Source organism: Mustela nigripes, chromosome 3, assembly GCF_022355385.1.
Source record: "Mustela nigripes isolate SB6536 chromosome 3, MUSNIG.SB6536, whole genome shotgun sequence".
In the NCBI taxonomy this organism is placed as follows: domain Eukaryota; kingdom Metazoa; phylum Chordata; class Mammalia; order Carnivora; family Mustelidae; genus Mustela; species Mustela nigripes.
Genome location: NC_081559.1, coordinates 104,094,283 through 104,116,111, shown reverse-complemented (window position 1 = coordinate 104,116,111; position 21,829 = coordinate 104,094,283). Strand labels below are relative to the sequence as shown.

Below are 21,829 nucleotides of genomic sequence, written 5' to 3'. Positions count from 1 at the left end.
CTTAGCAGAGGCATAGCCCTAATTTACCTTTATTTTCTCTTCCTTATAAACGCCTAATTTCTTTCCTGTGACCCTGACAAGACTGCTGTTGAGACTGTCCCCAAGGCATCTTGACAGGCGGGCAGCTGGATCTTTTGCTTTTGGAGCCAGCTCTAGGGAAGGTGGTTTGACTGGGCCTTCCCTTTCTCAGAAATGCCCATGTAGTTTTTCTCTGTTGTATAACCTCCATTGCTGTATGCCTCTTAAGAGCATTTAAAAAAAAAAAAATCTTCTCCTGGGGGCACTTGGGTGGCTTAGTTAGTTAGGTGTCTGACTCTTGGTTTTGGTTGTGATCTCGTGGGTTGGGAGGTGAAGCCGATGTCAAGCTTCCTACGCAGTTAGGGACTCTGCTTGAGAGTCTCTCTCCATCTACTTCTGCCCGCCGCCGCCTGCCCCCCCCCCCCCCGCCGTCTCTCTGTCAAATAAATAAATCTTTTTAAAATGTCTATTCCTGAGGCGTCCGGCTGGCTAAGTTGGAAGAGCAACTCTTGATCTTGGGGATTATGGTTCGAGACCCACATGGGGTGTAGAGATTACTTAAGTAAATATGTAACTTAAAAAAAAAAACAACCAATCTGGGGCGCCTGGGTGGCTCAGTGGGTTAAAGCCTCTGCCTTCCGCTCAGGTCATGATCCCAGGGTCCTGGGATCGAGCCCCGCATCGAGCTCTCTGCTCACGCGGGGAGCCTGTTTTCCTCGGACCCCCCCCCCCCCCCCGCCCGCCTGCCTCTCTGCCCACTTGTGATCTCTGTCAAATAAATAAATAAAATCTTTTAACAAAACAAAACAAAGCACCAATCTGTTCCCAGTTCTTCGGCCCCGTCCACATGTGTTTGAAGGGCCAGCTCCTTGTACTCCTGCCATAACACAAAAGTGTGTACATACTTGCCATTTGCTGCGGGCCCATGGCTTTTCTGTCTTTACATATATCGTGTGATCGGCAGGAGATCTTTAATCTAGCAAAGGGATACTCTGGGTTGCAAGTGCAAGAGAAACAAACCCCACTGTGAATGGGGAAGGGAAGTCACCAGCCCCTGGGACTGGGTGTTGGAGAGGTTTCACTGTGGTCTCTGGGGTGCCGGCGTGGTGTTGCCCTTCCTGCTCTCTCTCCATCTCTTGCTCTGCTTCCTTCTGGTTTGCTTCCCTCCACGTGGTTGGCTCCAGCACTTCTGGGCTTGTAGCTACACGGCCCCAGTTCAGAAGAGATTGGCTTCAGAATTAATTACTGCTATGGCCCGAACGGAGTCCTGAAGCTTTGGCCACGCCTGGGTTCGCCCATTCCCCGAGGCAGCGCTGAGGTCACTCCTAGAGGGGAGTGGGAGACGGCTGGTCACCCAAGACTGGCTCTTTACTCTCCGTGCAAGACAGGGTTGGGTTGAGCAGGAAACACTTTGGATGCTCGCTGTAGGTAGGCACTGTTACCCCTTTTCTTCCACAGGTAGGAAAACAGAAGTGTATTTCCATTTTCTTTCTAAACCTTGAGATTAGTCTTAATGAAAAAGTACAGGCCTGTGACTGCTGGCCCCGCCTTTGGGCAGGCTCACTGCCAGCCCTGCCTTTCCTCTCCCACAAAATCATCCTTGGGCCTCTCTGTTGTTCATATCCGTACTTCTCTTCTGAGCCGGCTCGTTACCTGCTCATAAACCAGAGAGCGGTGGTCAAAACCCTTTCTGTCTGAAAGAAGGAATGAGCATTGATCTGCACCTGCAGAAGGCGCTTGTCACTTCCTCCCCAATGTGCACGTTTCGCTCCCCCCGGGGCTTCTAAGAAACAGGTACCAGTGGAGGTTTGCCTCATGGCCTCCTTACCCTTGGTTTCCCTCTCCAGTTTCTTTTTTCTTTCTTTTTTTTTTTTTTTTTTTAAAGATTTTATTTATTTGTCAGAGACAGAGGGATAGAGAGCGAGCGAGCACAGGCAGACAGAGAGGCAGGCAGAGGCAGAGGGAGAAGCAGGAAGCAGGCTCTCTGCCGAGCAAGGAGCCCAATGTGGGACTCGATACCAGGACCCTGGGATCATGACCTGAGCCGAAGGCAGCTGCTTAACCAACTGAGCCACCCAGGTGTCCCCCCTCTCCAGTTTCTGATAGTGCTGTCCTTGCCTGTCTTCTCCCCAGCTTTTTCCCCTTTTAGTTCCCTTTGGAAAGGAGGAGTTAAACTAAAAGAATGTTTGCCTCTTTGTCCTGTCTCTTCTAGCTTTATCTGCACTAAGGATGTCATGGCTGAGATAATCTTAAATGCCAGCAGAGCTTTCTGGCAGCAAGTTCTTGGCTGAAGGAGTAGAAAGGGATCCCTCACTGTAACGCTTGATGGGGTTTCAGGTTCGCCTTTCTGGTGGCGGCGAGGGGATTACTGATGCCGAAGGGGCAGGAGTAGCACTTGGTGTGGCCCCTCCATAGCTTCCATTGTGCATTTCCATTTTATACTATGAAATAGGCTAACGTTTCCAGCCGGTTAAAGCTTGTTATATCCCTTGCACTCTGACAAAAGCATTTCTTAATTTTATTAATGGTGGAGGAGAATGGGACTTTCGGTTCAGGATATGGATATTGAAGGGTATTCTCACAGAGCGTCATTAAAGGACTGATCCTGCTTGATGCTGGTTCATATTTGCTGAACTTGTGAGGGGATACACCTATGCCACTCTGCATATTTTGAAGGAGGAATATGGAAACTAAGAAGGGAAGCAGTCGTTTGCCCTGCTACCCCATTCATACAGTGTGGCTTGCACTTCCATGCCTCTCTAGGCACCATCCAGCTTTGCTTAAAATTAAAAGCCAGTGAGGACAAATGGGCAAGAACTGTAGTTTGGCTAGTGAGAAAAGTAACTTTTTATACATCTCCAGATCCATGAACATGGGATGTCTTTTCATTTATTAGGTCTTTAATTTTTCTTAACAATGTTATGTAGTTTTCAGCCTACACCTCTTAATGCTGCTGTCGATTGAATTGTTTTCTTAACTTCATTTTTGTATCATTCATTGGTGATGTATAGAAATACAATTGATTTTTCTGTATTGGTCTTATATCTTGTTACCATGCTGAGCTTATTTATTAGTTCTAATAGTTTTAAATAAATTCTTTACAATTTCTACATATAAGATTATGCCATCTGTGAACAGAGACAGTTTCAGTTCTTCCTATCTAATCTTGATTTTTTTTTCCTTCTTTACTAATTGCCTTGGCTTGAACCTCTAGTATAGTGTTGAGTAAGAGTGGCAAGAGCAAGCATCTTGTCTTGTTCTGATCTTAGGGATAAAGCATCAATTCTGTTGCCATTAGATATGATGTTAATAGTATGTTCTTTATGAGTTCCCTTCTAATATCTGTTGTGTTTTTAGCACGATTTTGTTTTGATTATTGGCCAGTACTTTGCTGCATCTGTTGAGCATGTTGTTGTCTTTTATTCCATTAATAGAATGTATTAAATTAATTAATTTTTATAATTAAAGCAGCATTACATTCCTGGGATAAGTCCCACTTGGCCATGATGATAATTCTTTGTATTGTTGCTGGATTTGGTTTGCCTCATATTTTGTTGAGGATTTTTATGTGTATGTTTGTAAGAGATATTTAGTAATGATTCTGTGTTTAAGAAATTATCTTGAGTAGTTTTCTTAAATAAGCAAACATCTGTTATAAGAAATAAATAATGCACAGAAAGCACTTAACTTATCACAGTGCTTAGCCCATAGAAGTGGCCAGTTTATGCAGATTGCCTTTTTAAAAGTATTATTATTATCGTGACTCAGATTAGAGGATCTTAAGTCAGGCAGAAATGGACTTGAATCTTGGCTTCTTCACCTTTTAGTTAGCCTCATGACTTCAGGCCCTGGGTATTATACCTAGGCGTGTTAAGTATTTTCTACCTTTAAGAGTGGAGTTTTCAGGAGGATTTGATGAGAATATGCAGAGCACCAAACACAGGTTCTGGCACATAGTTACAGGGTGGGATGAGGTGAAAGACACACTTCTGGCCATGTAGCACGGAGAGGGGCACAGTCAGCTCTTTCTGGATGGAGCAGGGCAAGAATTCAGAGGGGCAGCCAGCAGTAGACTAATGTTTTCAGGAGTAAACAGGAATATGTTGGACATATCAGGCAAGACTGCAGAAAGTAAAGCCTTGGATCTGTGAACAATTAAAAGGAAGAAATTTGGGGATATTTACGAAAGCTGCCAGTCTTTTGGCTTATTATTATGTCTCTGTGCAGCCTCTTTGGGAATGCTAATTATATTCTGGTTACTAAGCTGCCACATTACTAACTCCCTTGGAGGAGAATTTCGGTAACAGGGGAGTGGGTGAATCTGCAAGCCTGTTGGGAATATCTGCTTCCACAAAGTGACCCTAATGCAGTGAAACAGAGAGTTAGTTGTCTTTGCTTTAGAAAATGAGACATTTCCTCCCCATTGCCACTAGTCAAAGCCTGCCTTAGGAGAAAAGAGAGGAAAAGCTTTGTGGTTTAGGTTCTTGCCCTCCTGGCTGATGGACGATGGAACAGACGTTTCTTAGTTTCTGTGACATTTTGTTTGTCCTCATGAATGAGTGTATACGTTTTCTAAATGGACAGTGTAATCCAAGTCTTGTAATACCAGGTTCTAGACACCAAACTTGAAGACTTGGTTTTTTTTTTTTAAGATATTTTTCATTTATGTGCAAGAGAGCAAGAGCACAAGTGAGCAAGAGTACAATCAGAGGGAGCAATAGGCAGAGGGAGAAGCAGGCTCCCTACTGAGCAAGGAGCCCGATATGTTGCAGGACTCAGTCCCAGGACCCTGGGATCATCGCCTGAACCAAAGGCAGACACTTAACCTACTGAGCGACCCAGGTGTCCTGAAGTCTTGTCTGTAGACCGATCTGTTTTCTCTATGATCCCTGGACCCAAAGCTGTAGTGATGATGGTATATATAATGGTCTTTCTGATCTTTTTGGTGGGAAAGATTATTTATTTATTTGAGAGAAAGAGAATGTGTATGTGAGTTGGGGGAGGGGCAAAGGGAGAGAATCTTCAAGCAGATCCCCCAGTCAGCACCATATCCAAGGTGGGGTTCGATCTCAGGATCTCACAGCCCATGAGATCACTGCCTAAGGCAAATCTGAGAGTTAGACATATAACCAACTGAGCCACCCAGTCACCCCTCTAATCATATTTGACCCATAGAATATGTCTGTGGCTTGCTGCTTTATATCCTTCCCTGTTTGGCTTGGTTAAAATTCAGTTCCGAGGCTGCTGGGGCCCTGCGAGGACTTGCCCAGGGAATTCAGGGCCTGAGTCAGTTGAGGCTGATGGACTGCTTCTGCCCTCCGGGCTGGCCATGGTCACTCTCTAGCCTCCACTCAGCACCTTTTCCACAGTTCAAGACTTGTGCAAGACATGTTCACAGGCCTGCTTAGAATTCTGCTGGTTTGCTTTTGGGTCCACGGATGACTCTGTTTGTTCTCTGGCCTTTGGTTTCTTCAAAGGGTCCTATCTCTTCTGTGTTTTAAAATGTATTTTATATCTGTAGCCCTTTTCAGCATGCTGTTTTGCTGTTTTCATGCCACTGTGCCTACTAACTGGGTTGCTAGGAATGAATTGATGGAGAGTTGGATAAAGATCACAGTGTCACTCTGGTCATTTAAAGATGTGTTGTCCCAGTGCTGTAAAAGTGGGAAGGGAGCCCAGGTGATTTAAAGGATTAAAAGACTGGGACCTGAAGGCCCAGGTTTCTACTCTAGACTGTCAGATGAGAGTAGTGACTCTTAGATGACGGTCTTTGCGGTGGTGGCTAGAGATAGAATCAGTTACTCCTTTGGGCTCAGGGAAAACTTACCCTTCTGTACGACAGAAAAAAAGACAAGCCTTCAAGTTCCGTGTCTAGAACTTGGAATTACAAGACTTGGATTACACTGTCCATTTCCTGTGTAACAGATATCCTACAGTGTGAAAAACTTTATTAAACTGATGTTAATGGCACAAGTAAGCATAGTTAAAAATGCTGGTTTTCACACATTTTTTGGTCTTAAAGGTCTAGAAAAAGAGGCTATAACCTAACATTTGTTTGCTTAGCTGAAAACCGTAAAGAAAATAGGATTTCAGTGATGAGTAGAGTTAAGTATGGGTTGCTTAGTTGAGAAACAGAAAAATCTGTTGGAACCTGGGACTTCGGGGCTGCATCCAGAGTGGATCCCCTCCAACCACAGTCAGGTGCAGACACAGATTCTCTCCCCAGTGGAAGAATAGCATGTTCTATGTAAGGGAGTTTCCTAGTTGGTTGAAATTGGGTACTTTTCAGAGGGAATAACCTTTTTATTATTTATTTATTTATTTTAAAAAGATTTTATTTATTTATTTGACAGAGAGAAATCACAAGTAGACTGAGAGGCAGGCAGAGAGAGAGAGAGGGAAGCAGGCTCCCTGCTGAGCAGAGAGCCCGATGCGGGACTCGATCCCAGGACCCTGAGATCATGACCTGAGCCGAAGGCAGCGGCTTAACCCACTGAGCTACCCAGGTGCCCCGGGAATAACCTTTTTAATTTGATTTTAATTTTTCTGGGTCTTCAGAAAGCTGGTAAACATGAAACAAACTTACTTTGTGTTAGCTTTCAAGTAATAGGCTCAGTTGGCTTTTACCCCTCCAAGTGCCTTTTCAGGTGAAGTGTCTTAATGTAGAGCAGTGTGGGAAAAAAGGAATTAAATAAAAGCAGTGTGTTCAACTGCTAATCTGAAAAACAAATAACATTCTTTTCCCTTTCTGCAATTTTTTTCCCTTTCCACAATTTTGGAATTTCTAATTCCATTAGGACATACGAATCCCCCGCCCCCCACAAGATTTTATTTATTTGACAGACAGGGACACAGCAAGAGAGGGAACACAAGCAAGGGGAGTGGGAGAGGGAGAAGCAGGCATCCTGCTAAGCAGGGAGCCAGATGCGGGCTGGATCCCACGACCCTGGGATCATGACTTGAGCTGAAGGCAGACGCTTAATGACTAAGCCACCCAGGTGCCCCATGAATTTCTCTCTCTCTCTCTCTTTTAAAAGCTTTATTTATTTATTTTAGAGAGCGAGCAAGTGTGTGGATGAGCCAGGGTGGGGTGAAGGGGGCAGAAGGAGAGGGAGAGAGAGAATCCCAAATAGACTCTGCATTGAGTGAAGAGCCCGATGCAGGACTCAATCCCATGACCCTGAGATGACATGAGCCGAAACGAAAGTTGGATGCTTAGTCGACTGAGCCACCCCAGTGCCCCGAGTTAACTTTCTTGTTAGTATAGAGGTCGCATGAAAATAATTGAATCTTTTATTAGAAAAAGATTTTACTTATTTGAGAGAGGGAGAAAGATAGCGAGAAAAAGCATGAGCAGGAGCTGGGGAGAGGTAGAGGATTGGCAGAGGGAGAAGCAGGTTCCCCCGCCCAGCAGGGAGCCCAATGTTCCTTAAAAAAATGTTATGCTTTACTTTGGCAGAGCCTTAATTTACTAGCATGTCTGTCTAACCCCTGGAGGCCTCTTTTGAACTTCTGATAGGTCCGGTGTAGTGTAGCCTTCTTTCCAGAAAATAGTTCAGCCCTTCTACCAAGGCCTGCCCTCTCAGGGTCTCAGTGAATACCTTGGGCGAGTCTCCAAGAGCATTCTGCTCCGGTGCTCAAACACCTTCCTACTTTGTGCAGACACTGGAACTTGTTCAGTTTGTAGCTTCCTGGTCATTTTTCACCTGCCTTGTGTGTGGAATTTCACTCCTGCACGCATGGCCTACGAGTCAGTGCATTTCTAGAGCTCTCTGTGTAGCTTCCTCTTTCCTAGCACTCTGCCTCTACCCTCCAGCCCCCTCTGCCTCCTTGAAGTCTGATGATCTTCATTTTCTCAACTTAGCAGGGCTTCTAGGTTCAGTTTGGGGTCTCCTTCCCAGTACTTGGTGGCCTGGAAATTGTGTCCGGGCAGGAAGTTGGGTGACTGTGTAGCTCACCTTGTTTCTCTCTCTCGGGGCTCACCGTTCTGCACTGCCTGTTGCCCCGTCTGAAATAGTTGTTTTATGGACTCTGGTTTCTGGCTGTTTGCTGAAAGTGGTTGAGTCTGGCTGGTCCTTGATAGGCAGTCATTGCTCTGGTAGAAACTCCAGGAATTCCAGTGACATCTGCCCATTGAAAATAATTCTCACCAAGTGAATGCAGTTCTCCAAGGCATGCCTGCCCATGTTCGAAAAACTAAACAGACTTGACCTGAATTTCCCTGTGAAGCATGATAGTGCTTCCCCTGTTCGTTCTGCCCCTTTCCCACAGACTGAAACTGTTACTGTTCCTGTTCTGACAAGAATAATGATTAGAGCTCCCCTGAGGGCAGATGGGCTGAGAGCAGTCCTTGTCACTGCTAATATTGGCAGTGCTCAGTGGGTGACCTTTCCTTTGGGGTGCTCTTGTCCTTCACGTCACACGTAGTTTTCCTCTTGGGAATGGCCTCGTTAATGTGCTTGCAGTTCAGGAATCACCTTTTGATTCCATGTGGGAAGTCTGTGCTGAGAGACCACCAAACTTCTGAATCAGTAGGGGATGTGTGGCTTTCAAGGGCCACCTGTGAAAGAGGATTTCTTGATCTGGGAAATCTGGGAACTGTAAAGGTATGTTTGAAGGAGGCTAATTTGCACAAGGATATGCATGTAGAAGGATGGGTCATACCTCCCACCAGTGTGGAATGAAAGAAGCCGTATATTTGGAAGTGGATTGTTGATAGTTGTGAGAACAGTAGACTCCTAAATAGACATAAGACTCGGCTGTTGATAACTGAGCCAAGAAGCGACCAGATCAAGGAAACAGGTTGCTGTTTGTTTTTTCTGGTCAGCAATTATTTGCTTCAGATGTACTGGTAAAGATCTGGTGCCCTTATTCAGAAATTATGAATATTACCAGCCACAGATGTTTGTTTTCTTTTAGTTGTTGTTTTTAATTACTCTTTGGTTCTTAGTTTAGAGTGACTAAGACTCACAGATGCTGAATGACTCACAGATGCTGTGGAAACCCATGGTATTCTGTGTAGTGCGCCATGATAGCTTTAAGTTTGTGTCATCCAAATCTTGTTTCTAAATATGTTGATTTTTAAAAGCCCAAAGTTGTTTTTAATTTTCTTTTTCTTTCTAATTTTAAATGCAACCTGAGAAATATTCCTTGGATCCACTGATGCTTAGAAATTTTAGAAGTTAATGAGCTGAAGAAACAGTGCTCAACCCCACTTAAAGAGAAATGAAACATTGAGGAGGAGGTGTTTTTTTCACCTGTCAAATTGATTGACATTTAAAAATGATTGTACTATAAGTTGGCTAGCTATTAAAAAATAAATAAAAATAAAAATGATAGTGTTGGCAAGGGTGTGACAACATAGGCACTTCTTTGACCTTCCAGTAAAAAAACACATCACCTTTCTGAAAATAAGTTTGACAGTGTATACTAAAAACTTTAATACTCTTAGACCCTGCAGGTATTGCTTCTAGGGTATTTTTCCCCCCTTTCTTAAAAGTGTTAAAAAGTTAAACAAAAATGCAAGTAGCAAGGTGTTTGTTGCAACTTTATTTCTAATGGTGACATATTAGAATGCCTAACAACAAGAGTGTTTCATTTCTGCCATTTTTTCATTACAGAGTACCCTGCAACCATTAAAACAGTGTTTATGAAGCATATTTCATCACATGGAAAAATGCACATATTTGAAAATAAACAAAATACCAAATGATAGGTAGCCTTGTGTCAGGTGTTCCTAAAAAATGTGTGCAAGAATTGTCAGAAATATGCCAAAATGTTAAAGTAACTGTTTTTAGGTGGTGGTTTTTTAAGAGATTGTTTTCCTCTTTATGTTTTCTCTGTTTTCCTAAATTGGAGCAGGAGAGCATTCTAGATACGTGAAAGTGAGCGTGATATTTATATCTGCATTCGGGACTTAGCTAAGACCCTGCACTGGCACCTCAGATCCCAAGAGTTAGGCACACCTTTCATCTCTCTAAGGCTAGTTTGTTTTACATTTGGGTGAAAAAGTACCTTTTTTTTTTTTTTTTTTTTTTTTTAAAAACAGTGATTTCTCTGCTTACTCTTCAGATAAAAATTTTGATGATGAAGATTCTGTGGATGGTAATAGACCTTCTTCTGCTAGTTCTACATCATCCAAAGCTCCGCCCAGCTCACGGAGAAATGTTGGAATGGGGACCACCCGCCGGCTTGGGTCATCCACTCTGGGATCCAAGTCTTCAGGTAAAACCAGCCCCCTGGGGGTGCTGTGGGGGGGGGGGTTGGCTCTGTCTGCATTTAAAACCAGATGAACATGGTGCTTGCCTTCTGTGTCCTTCAGGAGTAAAGTAATTCTGTTGGTAATAAATTTCTGCTTGCTTAGTGTTGCAATGTTTGGTATGGGGGAGCCAGTGGGAGAATATTACTAAAAAATGTATTTTGTTTTAGAATATTACTAAAAAAATTTTTCCATTTTGTTTAACAACATAGAGCTCGGAGACAGAGTAGGAGTGTGCCGTTATGGCTTTATTCAGATATGGGGCTCCAGCAGTGCCAGAAATTACCATGGGGCCTTTTTTTTTTTTGCCAACTTTGCTACACTGAGACTGTCCAGAAGTCAGATGGTGTGCCTTCTGTCCTTAAAATGTATTTTGTCTCTATAAGTACTGCTGATCTTTATGAGACCAGTATAGATGTTGACCACAATAAATGGTAGAGATGAGCTCCCCAATCTTTGAACATTGATTTACAAAGATGTCCTCTTCTAAATCCTTCTTCTGCCACCCCCCAATTTAGATAGTTTGAGTTCTTGTTATATACCACTTACATTTTGCTGTCACATTTTTAAGTTGACATGCAAATTTCTTTTTACTTCAAATTGTAAAGCCATTGTTTTTAGACCTGTTCTGCTTGTTAACATTGGGCTCTTGAACTTGGCTGAATGTGCTAAATAAATTAGAACTGGGGTAAGGATTGACCCTAGAATGCTGTCTTCTTCTGGTGGTCTTCCTGGCCTTCTGCACTGGCCCTAGACTGTTGGGGTCTTCCTCAGTCCAGTTCAGTGTCCCTGCAGTGCCTCTGCCACTAGCTTCTTCATAAGTGTTAAAGAGCTGTGCTGATGGTTGACAGGGATGTTCACACCGCGGAAATGGCAGAAGGAAAAGCTTTGCATTTATTGGTATTCTATCTTTTTAATTTTTTTGATGCCTTAAAAAATATTTTTGGGCCGCCTGGTAGTTCAGTTGGTTAAGCAATTGCCTTTGGCTCAGGTCATGATCCTGGAGTCCCAGGATCGAGTCCCACATCGGGCTCTCAGCTCCATGGGGAGTCTGCTTCTCCCTCTGACCTTCTCCCCTCTCATTCTCTCACTCTCTCTCTCTCAAATAAATAAATAAAATCTTTTAAAAAATATTTTTAAATTGAGTTTAAATCCATAGAACATCAAGTTAATCATTTTAAACGTAACAGCCCAGTTGCATTTAGTATATTCACAGTGTTGTGCAGCCACCACCTCTGGCTCGTTCCAGAAGGGCTTCTCCACTACCAAAAGGAATCCCCGGACCCTTTACAGTTGCTCCCCATCTCTTCCTTCCCCCAGCCCCTGGCCATCAGCAGTCTGCATTTTTGCCTCTCTGCATTTGCCCGTTCTAGATATTACATAGAAATGGAGGCGTGTAACACGTAATCTTTCATCTCTGACTTCTTTCACTTAGCCTAGTGTTTTGGCGGTTCATCTGTGTTGAAGTGTGTATTAGTCCTTTACTCCTCTTTATCACTGAAAAACCTTTCTAATCTTTTATTAAAAAAAGTTTATTCTTGGGAGGCATTAGTTCCACAAACAAGGATTAGAAAATTTCTGTATCATCAGACCACTTTTTTCCCCCTCCTGCTCCTTACCCTTCTCCCTTCCAGAAGTCCCAACTCTAGCTTATGTAGAGAGTTCAGCCTCGTTCTCATCCTTTTTTTCCATTTTGTTTAACAACATAGTCATGAATTTGCTTACATCTGATTCCGGGGCTCACGGACCATGGTTGTCTCTCAGTCCCCTTCCATATGTGGGTATGTGGTGCGGCACATAACCGGAGCAGTGCTCGGGACTGTTCTGCTCAGGGAATCCGTTCTTTTCACCAAAATAGGCACTGAGCACCACATCACAGTGTGACATTACTGTCATCTGTCCACAGTGAGGAATCTTCACCAAAAGTGAGGACACACATTTTTTGCTCCCAGAATCGTCTTTAAAGCCCTGTGTTGTCCATGGGGACCCCAGAAATCAAATAACTTGCCTGTGAGGAAACTCTGGAAAAGCAGTCAAACTTGTCAATGTAAAAATCATTAATAACAGCAATCAACTTTCAAGTATACAGAGCATCTTATAACACCTTTATGAGCGAAAGTTGCTATTGATGTGCAAGTGAAAAATTGAGTTATGCATTCAAGGAAATTAATATGTTTTGAGACTAATAAAAAGTTGAAGTGAGACTGTTAAATTCTTCAGTACTTATTTGAATGTTTCACAAATTTGGTATGCTAGATGCCTAACCAATAACAAAACCAAATTCATTCCCCGAAAAATTAAATTCTTTGTTATATATTTGTTTATTAGCAACCTTTCAAAAGATTCAGGCATGACTACAGTATAAACCATCTATATCCTTTAAAGGCTAAATGTCCTCCTTAACAAGTAGTCTCTCTAAGTGACTCTAAACTAACGTATATAGTATTGTAGAATTATTGCATTTCATCTTGATATTAAAAGTAATATTTGTTAGTTCCACAGGACTCTTAATTTATATTAAGCCTTTAGAAAGATAGTCACAAATCTCCCAATAGGTAATGGTGATTGTGTATATTCAGACCAGCCTTCTGCACATTGTTCATGTTTTAAAAATGAATCTCTTTCATAGCTGCAAAAGAAGGAGCTGGTGCTGTTGATGAAGAGGACTTTATTAAAGCATTTGATGATGTACCTGTTGTGCAGGTAAGTGAGGATAGTATTTGAGTTTGATTAAAAAACAGGTAAGACTGACTCTTTGAATTCCATTAAGTAGGTGATACGTGAAATCCCTTCCTACGTGAGTAGTTTTACCTCTCAGGACTACACGAGATCTGCCATTGCACAGTAGAAAAATTGGTGCCTTTTATAGCTGAAATGAAGAGCAAAAGTCAAGACTCAGTGTGATCTTTCAGTAAGAGCTGGAGAGAGGTTGCTTGCTTGCTCTAGTAATAATTTTGTGGATTAGGTCACATAAATGTGGGGGAAAAAAAAACAAACAAACCAACAATGATTAGATTAGGTGTGAGAACAGAGAAGCATGTTTATTTAGGGCCTTTATTTTTTTAAGACAAGTTGTAAATTTCAAGGAACTGGGTGTCTAAAAAGCTATAAAGAATGGATTAAGAAAAGCTCAAGTTTATGCCATCCTGATGCTTCACTTAAGTACCTAACAGACAAAGCAGCGTTTGCTTGTAAGGTTGGGGTTCACACATTTTAACTGCTGTGTGCCTCAGTGTCATCTGTTATTGACTGGGGGCTAATAACACTTTCCCTTGGCCTACATGGAATGTGGTGCTCTGGATTCCTGTAGCACTAAGGTCCGTGTGGTCACTTGGTACCTGCTCCTGGGTTGCCATGTGTGTGTAAATCAGGTAACTGGCATTGTAGGCTCAGGTTCATCCTTAAGTCCTTGGCCTCCCCAGCTTGCATCCTTCTTGGCTGATTATTCCCTACCTATCTTATTAGTAAGATGTGAGTGTAAATGAGAGAGTAGACTTGAAGAGATTTATAAATAATGCTAAGAGTAAGATTGTTCCCCAGCTGGCTTCTTTCTCTTCTGTACATGAAGTTGTCTGTTGAGTTTGTAGTAGAACTGTGTTTGAAGCATGGTTATCCACCCTTGGCATCAATCTAGTGGGTATATATTCACAATGGGAAAGACACTCATTCTAAGACAAATCTGGCTAGATGTTATAGGACCTTCTGAAAAAAATGACATTTTTTTTTTAAACTTTACTTGCTAAAGCTCTTGACTTCATGTAATTAAAAACTAATCTTTGTTTATTCTGTAATTTTTCTTACATTGGTTGTAAATTAATTTTGCTTACAGATTTATTCCAGCCGAGACCTTGAGGAATCCATAAACAAGATTAGGGAAATATTATCTGATGACAAGCATGATTGGGAGCAAAGAGTAAATGCTGTAAGCCGTTGACTTCATGTGATTACATTTTCATTGGATTTATTTAAATGTTCTAAATAATTATGCAATTGGGTATATAGCTCTGATGAATTTTAAATATAAAGTACCATATTTACACTTAACCCTTTTAGTAGAGTACCTCACTTCTGTTTCTGTTTCAAAAGCATGCCAACCTATGCCGTTATGTATGTCCTGTACTTTTAACAAAGACCTAATGCGGAGCCTGTGGAGACAGCCTCCACTCTTGTCTTAGTCAACATTTAATTGTAATTGTTAGCCAGTAAATTGACTTTTCTTAGTAGCATTTTCAGTGTGTGTCCCTTTCATCCTTCCTTTCTTCATATCACTTGCTGGAAAGTTCTGTCCCTTCTATTTAAAAAAGTAGATTAATGAAAAGTGGGGTGAACATTAAAATGAGGGTGTGTCTTATCTGAGGAAAGCTGTTTTCCAGTGGTCGGCTGGCAGGAAGTGAGGCAATAAAATTACAGCCGTATTCCACTCAGACTCAGATTAGCCTTTCAGGAATGCCGCAGTGGAGGACACTGTACAAATGATGACAGGATGGCTTCCTCCTTTGACTCCTTAAACAATTGTCAGTTAGAGTCAGTTGTTGGGGAAGATAAGATTTAGGGGAGGAGTTAAAATGAAGGCTTTTGTTGTTTTATCATTAGCACGGAACCTATAAAGACACAAATTTGTTTTCAGTTAAAAAATACATTTTGCAGAATTTTAAGGTACTGCATATAAAAATAATCCGTTCTTTTTGTGATACGTAGATTTATGCAGTATGGTAGCTGATATTGAATTGGCTCAGTTCTTCTGGAGAGCTTCTGATATCAATGAACTTTGATGTTGATTGCTCATATTTGATGGCTTCTGTTGTTTTGTATATACTGTTTGAAGAATTGCTTTGTGTGTCTCTGAATTTTCTCTGTCCCATCAGCTAAAAAAGATAAGATCTTTACTTTTGGCTGGTGCTGCTGAGTATGATAACTTCTTTCAACATTTGCGTCTTTTGGATGGAGCCTTTAAACTCTCTGCTAAGGACCTGCGGTCTCAGGTAGTGCGGGAGGCTTGTATCACCTTGGGGTAAGGACTACCATGCTTGATTCTCACACATCCTAAATTAGCCTTGTTGCAGCGCTTCTGGGATGGTCTGTGGCAGATGCCTAGCAGGTCTCTCTAATGTGCCTTCTGACCTGTCCCATTTATGCTGCTGTTGGCACTTTTATACTGTTACAGTGCTTCCTGCCTAATGACAGAAAGTGTGACAAGAGTTTCAGTGGTACTCCGTGACTTAGCTCTGAAGCCTCCATTATAAACTTGGAGCAGTTATTACTAATAATACAGAAAAAAGAAATTTTACAAACTTCTCTTTCTCAGCTTTTCCTTGATTCTGCTGTCTGGATATAGCAGGATTATCAGAATTTTTCTTTGTTTCTAGAAGAGCACTGTAGCTATGAAGTTAAAGCCAAGGCATATGCTCCAGTAGAATTTTATCCTAGCGAAACCTGTTATCAGCGTTTGAAGCTGGAGCTTCTGTGTTAGAAAGTGTTTCCGAACAGCAAAGCAGCAACAGGAAGCAGATGCTGCCGCTGTTAAGTATCAGATGTGGAAGCATGTATATCATGTACTAAAGGCTTTTAATGGGGCAAAAGGAAGAAAAGGGTGGGGGGGGGTCTTTCATATTTATATTTTATTAGTATATGATCAATTTGTCTTTTGCTATTTTAAGATTAATGTGTTGGAAATGATTTATTTAAAAAATAAAAAACCACAAACTCTTGGGGCAGTGGCTCTTTGCCAAGTCCACTGTGTGCACATTGGAAATATTTTGAAAGTATCTGACTCAGACCTTTGCTTTTTGTCTCTCAGTAACTTTAAATGAAAGCCCTGCGATGTTAAGAGGCTTATATGCTTCAGTGTTTGCAAGAAATACAACTACAGTGCAGTTTTCATTTCTCATTGTAGGCATCTGTCATCAGTTCTGGGAAATAAGTTTGACCATGGAGCTGAAGCCATTATGCCAACTATCTTTAATTTAATTCCAAATAGTGCCAAAATTATGGCCACTTCTGGTGTTGTAGCTGTTAGGTTAATCATTCGGGTAAGTATATTTGGGGGCCATACATAGAGTAAGCAAGTAGTAAACATGGGTGGTTGATAAGCCTTATTAGAGGCACTTTTCATTAGCATGATTATAAGTAGTTGGAATCATGTTGCAGATACAAATCAGCCTCTCCCTCTCCTTAATTAGATCCTATATGAGCCTTTTACATTTCATAATGTGAATTATGGATATGGTATATGCTTACTGATATGTTGATCATTTATTCGTCATTGACTTTAAACATTTGAGCATCTGTATCTGCTTCGGTTTGTACCCAGTTCTTTAGGTCTCCAGATTGTACTCCTTAATTTCCAGTCATTCCATTTTAGGTATTTGTGCTTGTGGCTTTGTTATTCACCTAAAGTTTTTATTTAACTAATTGTGTTTAAGCTGATGAACAAAAGATTCCTTTCAGTGTTCTAAACACTCATTTATTTAAGTTTAAATAATTATCCAAGTAATTTATGTACAAGTTTTCAGTAAAACTTAATAGTTCACAAGAGCTTAAAATGAATAGACCCCACATGACCTCCTCTCCACCTTGAAGTCTCTTTTGCCCAGAGGCAGCCCTTGAAACTGGGACTTGATGATGCTAAAATCTTTCTGGAATATTTCTGGTTATTGTGGGTCACTTACTTGTGTTATTTTTAGTCCCTATTATTTGCACTGCCTACTTGAAATATTAAATCCAAAGCCGTTGTTGGACATTCCCATTGAAACTGTATCAAAACACATCGGTCTGCAGATTCCTTTTGAACTCCCTTAGATCTCTACTGCCAGATAATTTAGACTTCCCACCAATGGTTTGTTCTGTTGCTAGAGCTATTTATATGTCATTGGGTGGTCTGTTGAGGTTCTGTAATGTTGGCATGGCCTTTGGCAATATCCAGTGAAATTCTAATCTAAATACATGTGCTTTAGGTAGTTGAATAAGGAAGTGTGGTGGTTGTCTTAGTTTTATTTTATTTTTGTATTTCCAAGTGTTCACCTCTGTTTTTGTTCTTTTCTGCAGCACACACACATCCCTAGGCTAATACCTGTCATAACAAGCAACTGTACCTCTAAGTCTGTTGCAGTTAGAAGGTAAATTTTTAAATAGCGTCCTCATTATTTTTGAATGGTTTAAAAACCAAAACAAATTCCAAATTTGCCTCCGTGGAAACATTCATGTTTGAAGTTTTAAATTTTATTTCAGATCATTGTAATAAATAGTTTGGATTGAGGGATCATGATCTGAATAGTCTGAAAGATAAATTTGGACAGCCTCTATTATTCGTGTGTATATGTGTGTGTTGTGTGTGTGAGAGAGAGAGAGAGAGAGAGCATGCGTGTGTGCAAGAGAAGGGCGGGAGACAAAGAATCTGTGTCTGTGTGTATGTGAGTTAATGGGAGCGGGTGGTGTACATTTTTTCTCAGTCTCTCTAAATCATTGGTGTACCCTTCTCTGAATAAAAGCAGTAACTGCATGCAAGAAAAAGAACATTATAAAAATTAATGGCATCTATTTAATATTACTGTCGGTAGTAGGTGATGTATGTTATTTCCAGCTTCCAACAGTGATTTCTGGGGTTCTGAATCCTGACCCAACACCAAGTACCAGGAGATACCACCTGGTTAGCTAGCTAGGTCTTTGTTCCCTGGTCCAGATGAGCATCCCTAGATCACAGGCGAGGAATAAGACCTCTGCTCACTGGAATCTGTAGTTCTTGAGAGTCTGTTATAAAGTCTGTGCCCCCTCTTCCTAAGAAAAGTTAGAATAGTTTAGTGTAGATTTTAAGGGGATTGGGGAACACTGTTGAAGCCGCTCGGTGGACCATATCAGGTAATATAGAGTAAGTTAATGGCTGGCTTGGACAGCAGCCTCCTGCTCACATTCCTGGAGTTTGTTGTCTGATCCCAGCCCAGTGAAAGAGCCCTTCACTCTAAGCTTGGAGCACAGCGTACAGTCGCTGCCCACCGTTGCCCTCCTTTCCTGGCATGTCCCCTAGGTCCCGCCATGTTTCCACAGGTAGGGATGCCTGTTACTCCATCCATCTTACTCACAGCTCTGTGGAAGTCACGAAGGAGAAAGGGGAGTCTCCACCTTTATAAAACTAGGAAGGAAGGAATTGGCACCTTTCACTGGAAAAAAAAGTTAATATCTAACGGCTTGCTTGTATGTCTCTGAGGAATGTGGTCTGCCTTTACCTCCAGTTTCGCTGCTGCTTCCGGAGATGAGTGTGTGAGCTCAGCAGGGGAGAGGGATGGTAGTGAACTTCAGAACCTGGCAGACTGCAACCGAAGCATTACCTCTTCCCACTGGCTAATTTGACTTGCTTGGAATGAGAGTACTTCCACAGAGGCAGAGCTGTTCCGTGGGCCCAGTAATTGGATAGCGGGGTTTGACACTTTGTGCGACCTTAATAAGTGACACTCATTATTAGATTTTGCTGCTGCCGCTGCTATTGTCACTATCGTTTTAGGTTTTCCAAGAGAAATTCAGAGTGTATTAGGCCGAGTTCCTCTGTTCTACATCCTGTAGAATGTTACAGAATGTTTAGTGTATTAGTCAGCTCTGGCTGCCATAACAAAATACCACACACTGGGTGGCTTAAACAACAGAAATGGATTTTCTCACAGTTCTGGGGCTGGAAGTCTGAGATGAGGGTACCAGTGTGGTTGAGTTCAGCATGGTTGAATTCTAATGAGGGTCATCTGCAGGTGGCTGCCTTCTCACTGTGTCTTCACAGGGCAGAGATAGAGACACAAAGAGCATGCTCTCAGGGGTTTCTTCTTAGAGGGGCACCAGCCCCATCATTACAGCCCCATTTTCATGACCTCATGTGAATCTAATTACCTACTGAAGGCCCCATCTATTGGGCCCCTATTGGGCAGTTGGGCTTCAACATACAAATTTTGGGGCAACACCATTCAGTCCCCAGAATTTAACAGTTCTGGCTTCTGGTGCTAAATGACTGGTAACTTGCATCCACTATGGCAAGAGAAATGTCACCCCTTTTACCCCTTTCTGAGTCCCTTTCAGATTGCTCTTCTTATATTAGTCAGGGTCTGCATCGGTCAGAACCATGCATCTTCATGCTGGAAGAAGTACCTTCAGAGACGTAAAGAGAACCAAAGAGGGCAGTGGCACCCAGGCAGTGCTCTGGCTCTGATGTACTCAGCCAGTACCTAGCTCTGCTTTGTAGAATTTGTAAGAACTGGACTGCACAGTCTCTCTGTCTTTGAGAAGTTGATCGTTTAGATGGGGAGATTAAAAAACAATCATGCAAAGCAACGTAAGAGTGAATTATAATACCTGTATTGGGAATTTAGAAATTCAGAGAGCAGTGATTAAAGCCAGCTAATATATTCCTACGATGCTTCATAGACAAGTTGAAAACTGAGTTGCATTTTGAATGATGAGTAGGAGTAGGTGAAGAGACAAGTTCTAACCTGATGTGTTTAAATATTGATGTGTTAAACAATGCCAGTATTGAGGGGCACCTGGGTGGCTCAGTGGGTTAAGCCGCTGCCTTCGGCTCAGGTCATGATCTCAGGGTCCTGGGATCGAGTCCCGCATCGGGCTCTCTGCTCGGCAGGGAGCCTGCTTCCCTCCCTCTCTCTCTCTGCCTGCCTCTCCATCTACTTGTGATTTCTCTCTGTCAAATAAATAAATAAAATCTTTAAAAAAAAAACAAAAAACAATGCCAGTATTGATACTGCTTCTTTGTATGTTCGTCTAAAAAGTAGAAAATAAAACCTAACTTACAGGGCATATTTTTGAACAAGCTAACACACATTTAAGACCAGAATTAGCACCAAAGATGGCTTTATTCACTAAGAGATAGATAAACAAACAAAGCACACATATTTCTTAAAGACAAAAATCAGCCCAGGAAATGACATGAGGAAGAAGGTAGAATAAACACGGCCTCGGTTAAGGCTGGGTGGGGAGAATGACAGAGGAGAGAGTGTGGGTGTGGGTCAGTGTCTCTCCTTGGAGAAAGTCTGTTTCACAACCAACTCTCAACGCACGGGCACACGTGCACCCTGTTGCCAGTCCTAGGACTGGGTTGGATAGCTCTCCTGTGTGTTTCTAAGAAGAGCCCCCTTGTATTTCTGGCACATGGGAACTGTTCCTTGTGTTTCTTGCTTGATGGTGTATGTCTTGGTTCCCATTGTTATCCGTACCATCTAGGGTAGGGTTAGGGTTTATTAAAGATTTATTGAGTAATTAATTATATGGATTATGATGTTTTGAATTGGGAGGACCATGGGAATGCAAGTCTGGTCATTAGAGAAAAATTACCCTCTGGTTTGTTTCCTTGAGTAAGTTTCTAAGACTATGAAGATTTACTGCCACAAGGATAAACAGCCTGGACTTCTGGAAAGTTATAAAGAGGTAGAACTCGAAGTGGTGATGTAATCCAAAGGAGATGAGACCAGAATTGTTTCACTGCACAAATCAGGCCAAGAAAGATTACAAAAGTGAAACGGCTTGACAAGAAAGGAGGTTGAAAGATTGAAGAGGGAATTAGAGGAGTAGTTAGAGAAAAATCTATTTTAAGCACTACCTGGGATCTTCTTGGGAAAATTTGGAAAGCACTTTGTTTTTCAGGACTTTTTTCCCCCCTTTTTTGCACAAGGCATTCTGTGAAATTAGTGCAAAGACCAATTCCCTGGTTCTGTAATAATATGCGCTGATCTTTTTTGCTTATGTATGTCCTATTTTAACATATTATTTGAGGTAGTATAAAAACAAAGGACAGCAATAGGCCCTTTCAGTAATGTTGCCACGAAGCTCCAGTTTCTGATTTGAGGGGAACTTTTATATCCTCTTATATCTATATAATTACATATATAATACATATAAAATTTGTGTGTGTGTGTATATTTTATATATATATATATATATATATATATATATATATATATATAAAATAATCTATATAATTTTTCTTTTCTGATCACCATAGTTGCTAAATTACTTTTACTTGCTTGGGTTTTTAGTCAATGCTGATTCCAACTGTATATTCCATTTTTTGAATCCTAATAATTAGAAGAAATTTAACAGGTCTAAAAAGTAGTGTGGGAATTAAAAAAAGCTTTTGTTTTCACTAACATAAAAATGACTGAGTTACCTATATTTCCTTTACACTTTTTAGGCGCTGTTTTGAATTTTTAGATTTACTTTTACAAGAGTGGCAGACACATTCACTGGAACGGTAAGCATTTGATTTGCAGGTTTATTTCCTCTCTGAAATGAATTTTGAGATTTAATGCCTTGACAAATGGCCCAACCTGCTTTTTATAAGAATGGAAGGAGTCTAAGCATTTGTTTGCACGACTACATCTGTTACTTCGTGAGGCTCATAATATTGGCAGAAACGTTTAGTGAATTTCATTGATTGCAGTTTTAGTGTGCCTAGAGATGTGGACAGATGTACACCATGTCAGCTAAAAGCCGCAATTAACCTTTTCTTTAAATTAGTTTTTAACTCCAATATAGATAACCTGCCATGTTATTTTAGGTGTAAAGCAT

At 41.4% G+C, this 21,829-nt stretch overlaps 1 protein-coding gene across 1 annotated transcript in view; it reads left to right on the top strand.

Annotated features, from left to right (window-relative positions):
- Nucleotides 1–21,829, top strand: part of CLASP1 (cytoplasmic linker associated protein 1) — a 268,189-nt gene that overhangs the window by 135,667 nt on the left and 110,693 nt on the right. The window contains exons 9-15 of the mRNA XM_059394480.1: nt 10,090–10,242; nt 12,906–12,979; nt 14,106–14,198; nt 15,142–15,287; nt 16,170–16,305; nt 17,321–17,391; nt 21,453–21,512. Coding sequence (XP_059250463.1) covers nt 10,090–10,242; nt 12,906–12,979; nt 14,106–14,198; nt 15,142–15,287; nt 16,170–16,305; nt 17,321–17,391; nt 21,453–21,512 — 733 coding nt within the window. The remainder of the gene's footprint in view (nt 1–10,089; nt 10,243–12,905; nt 12,980–14,105; nt 14,199–15,141; nt 15,288–16,169; nt 16,306–17,320; nt 17,392–21,452; nt 21,513–21,829) is intronic.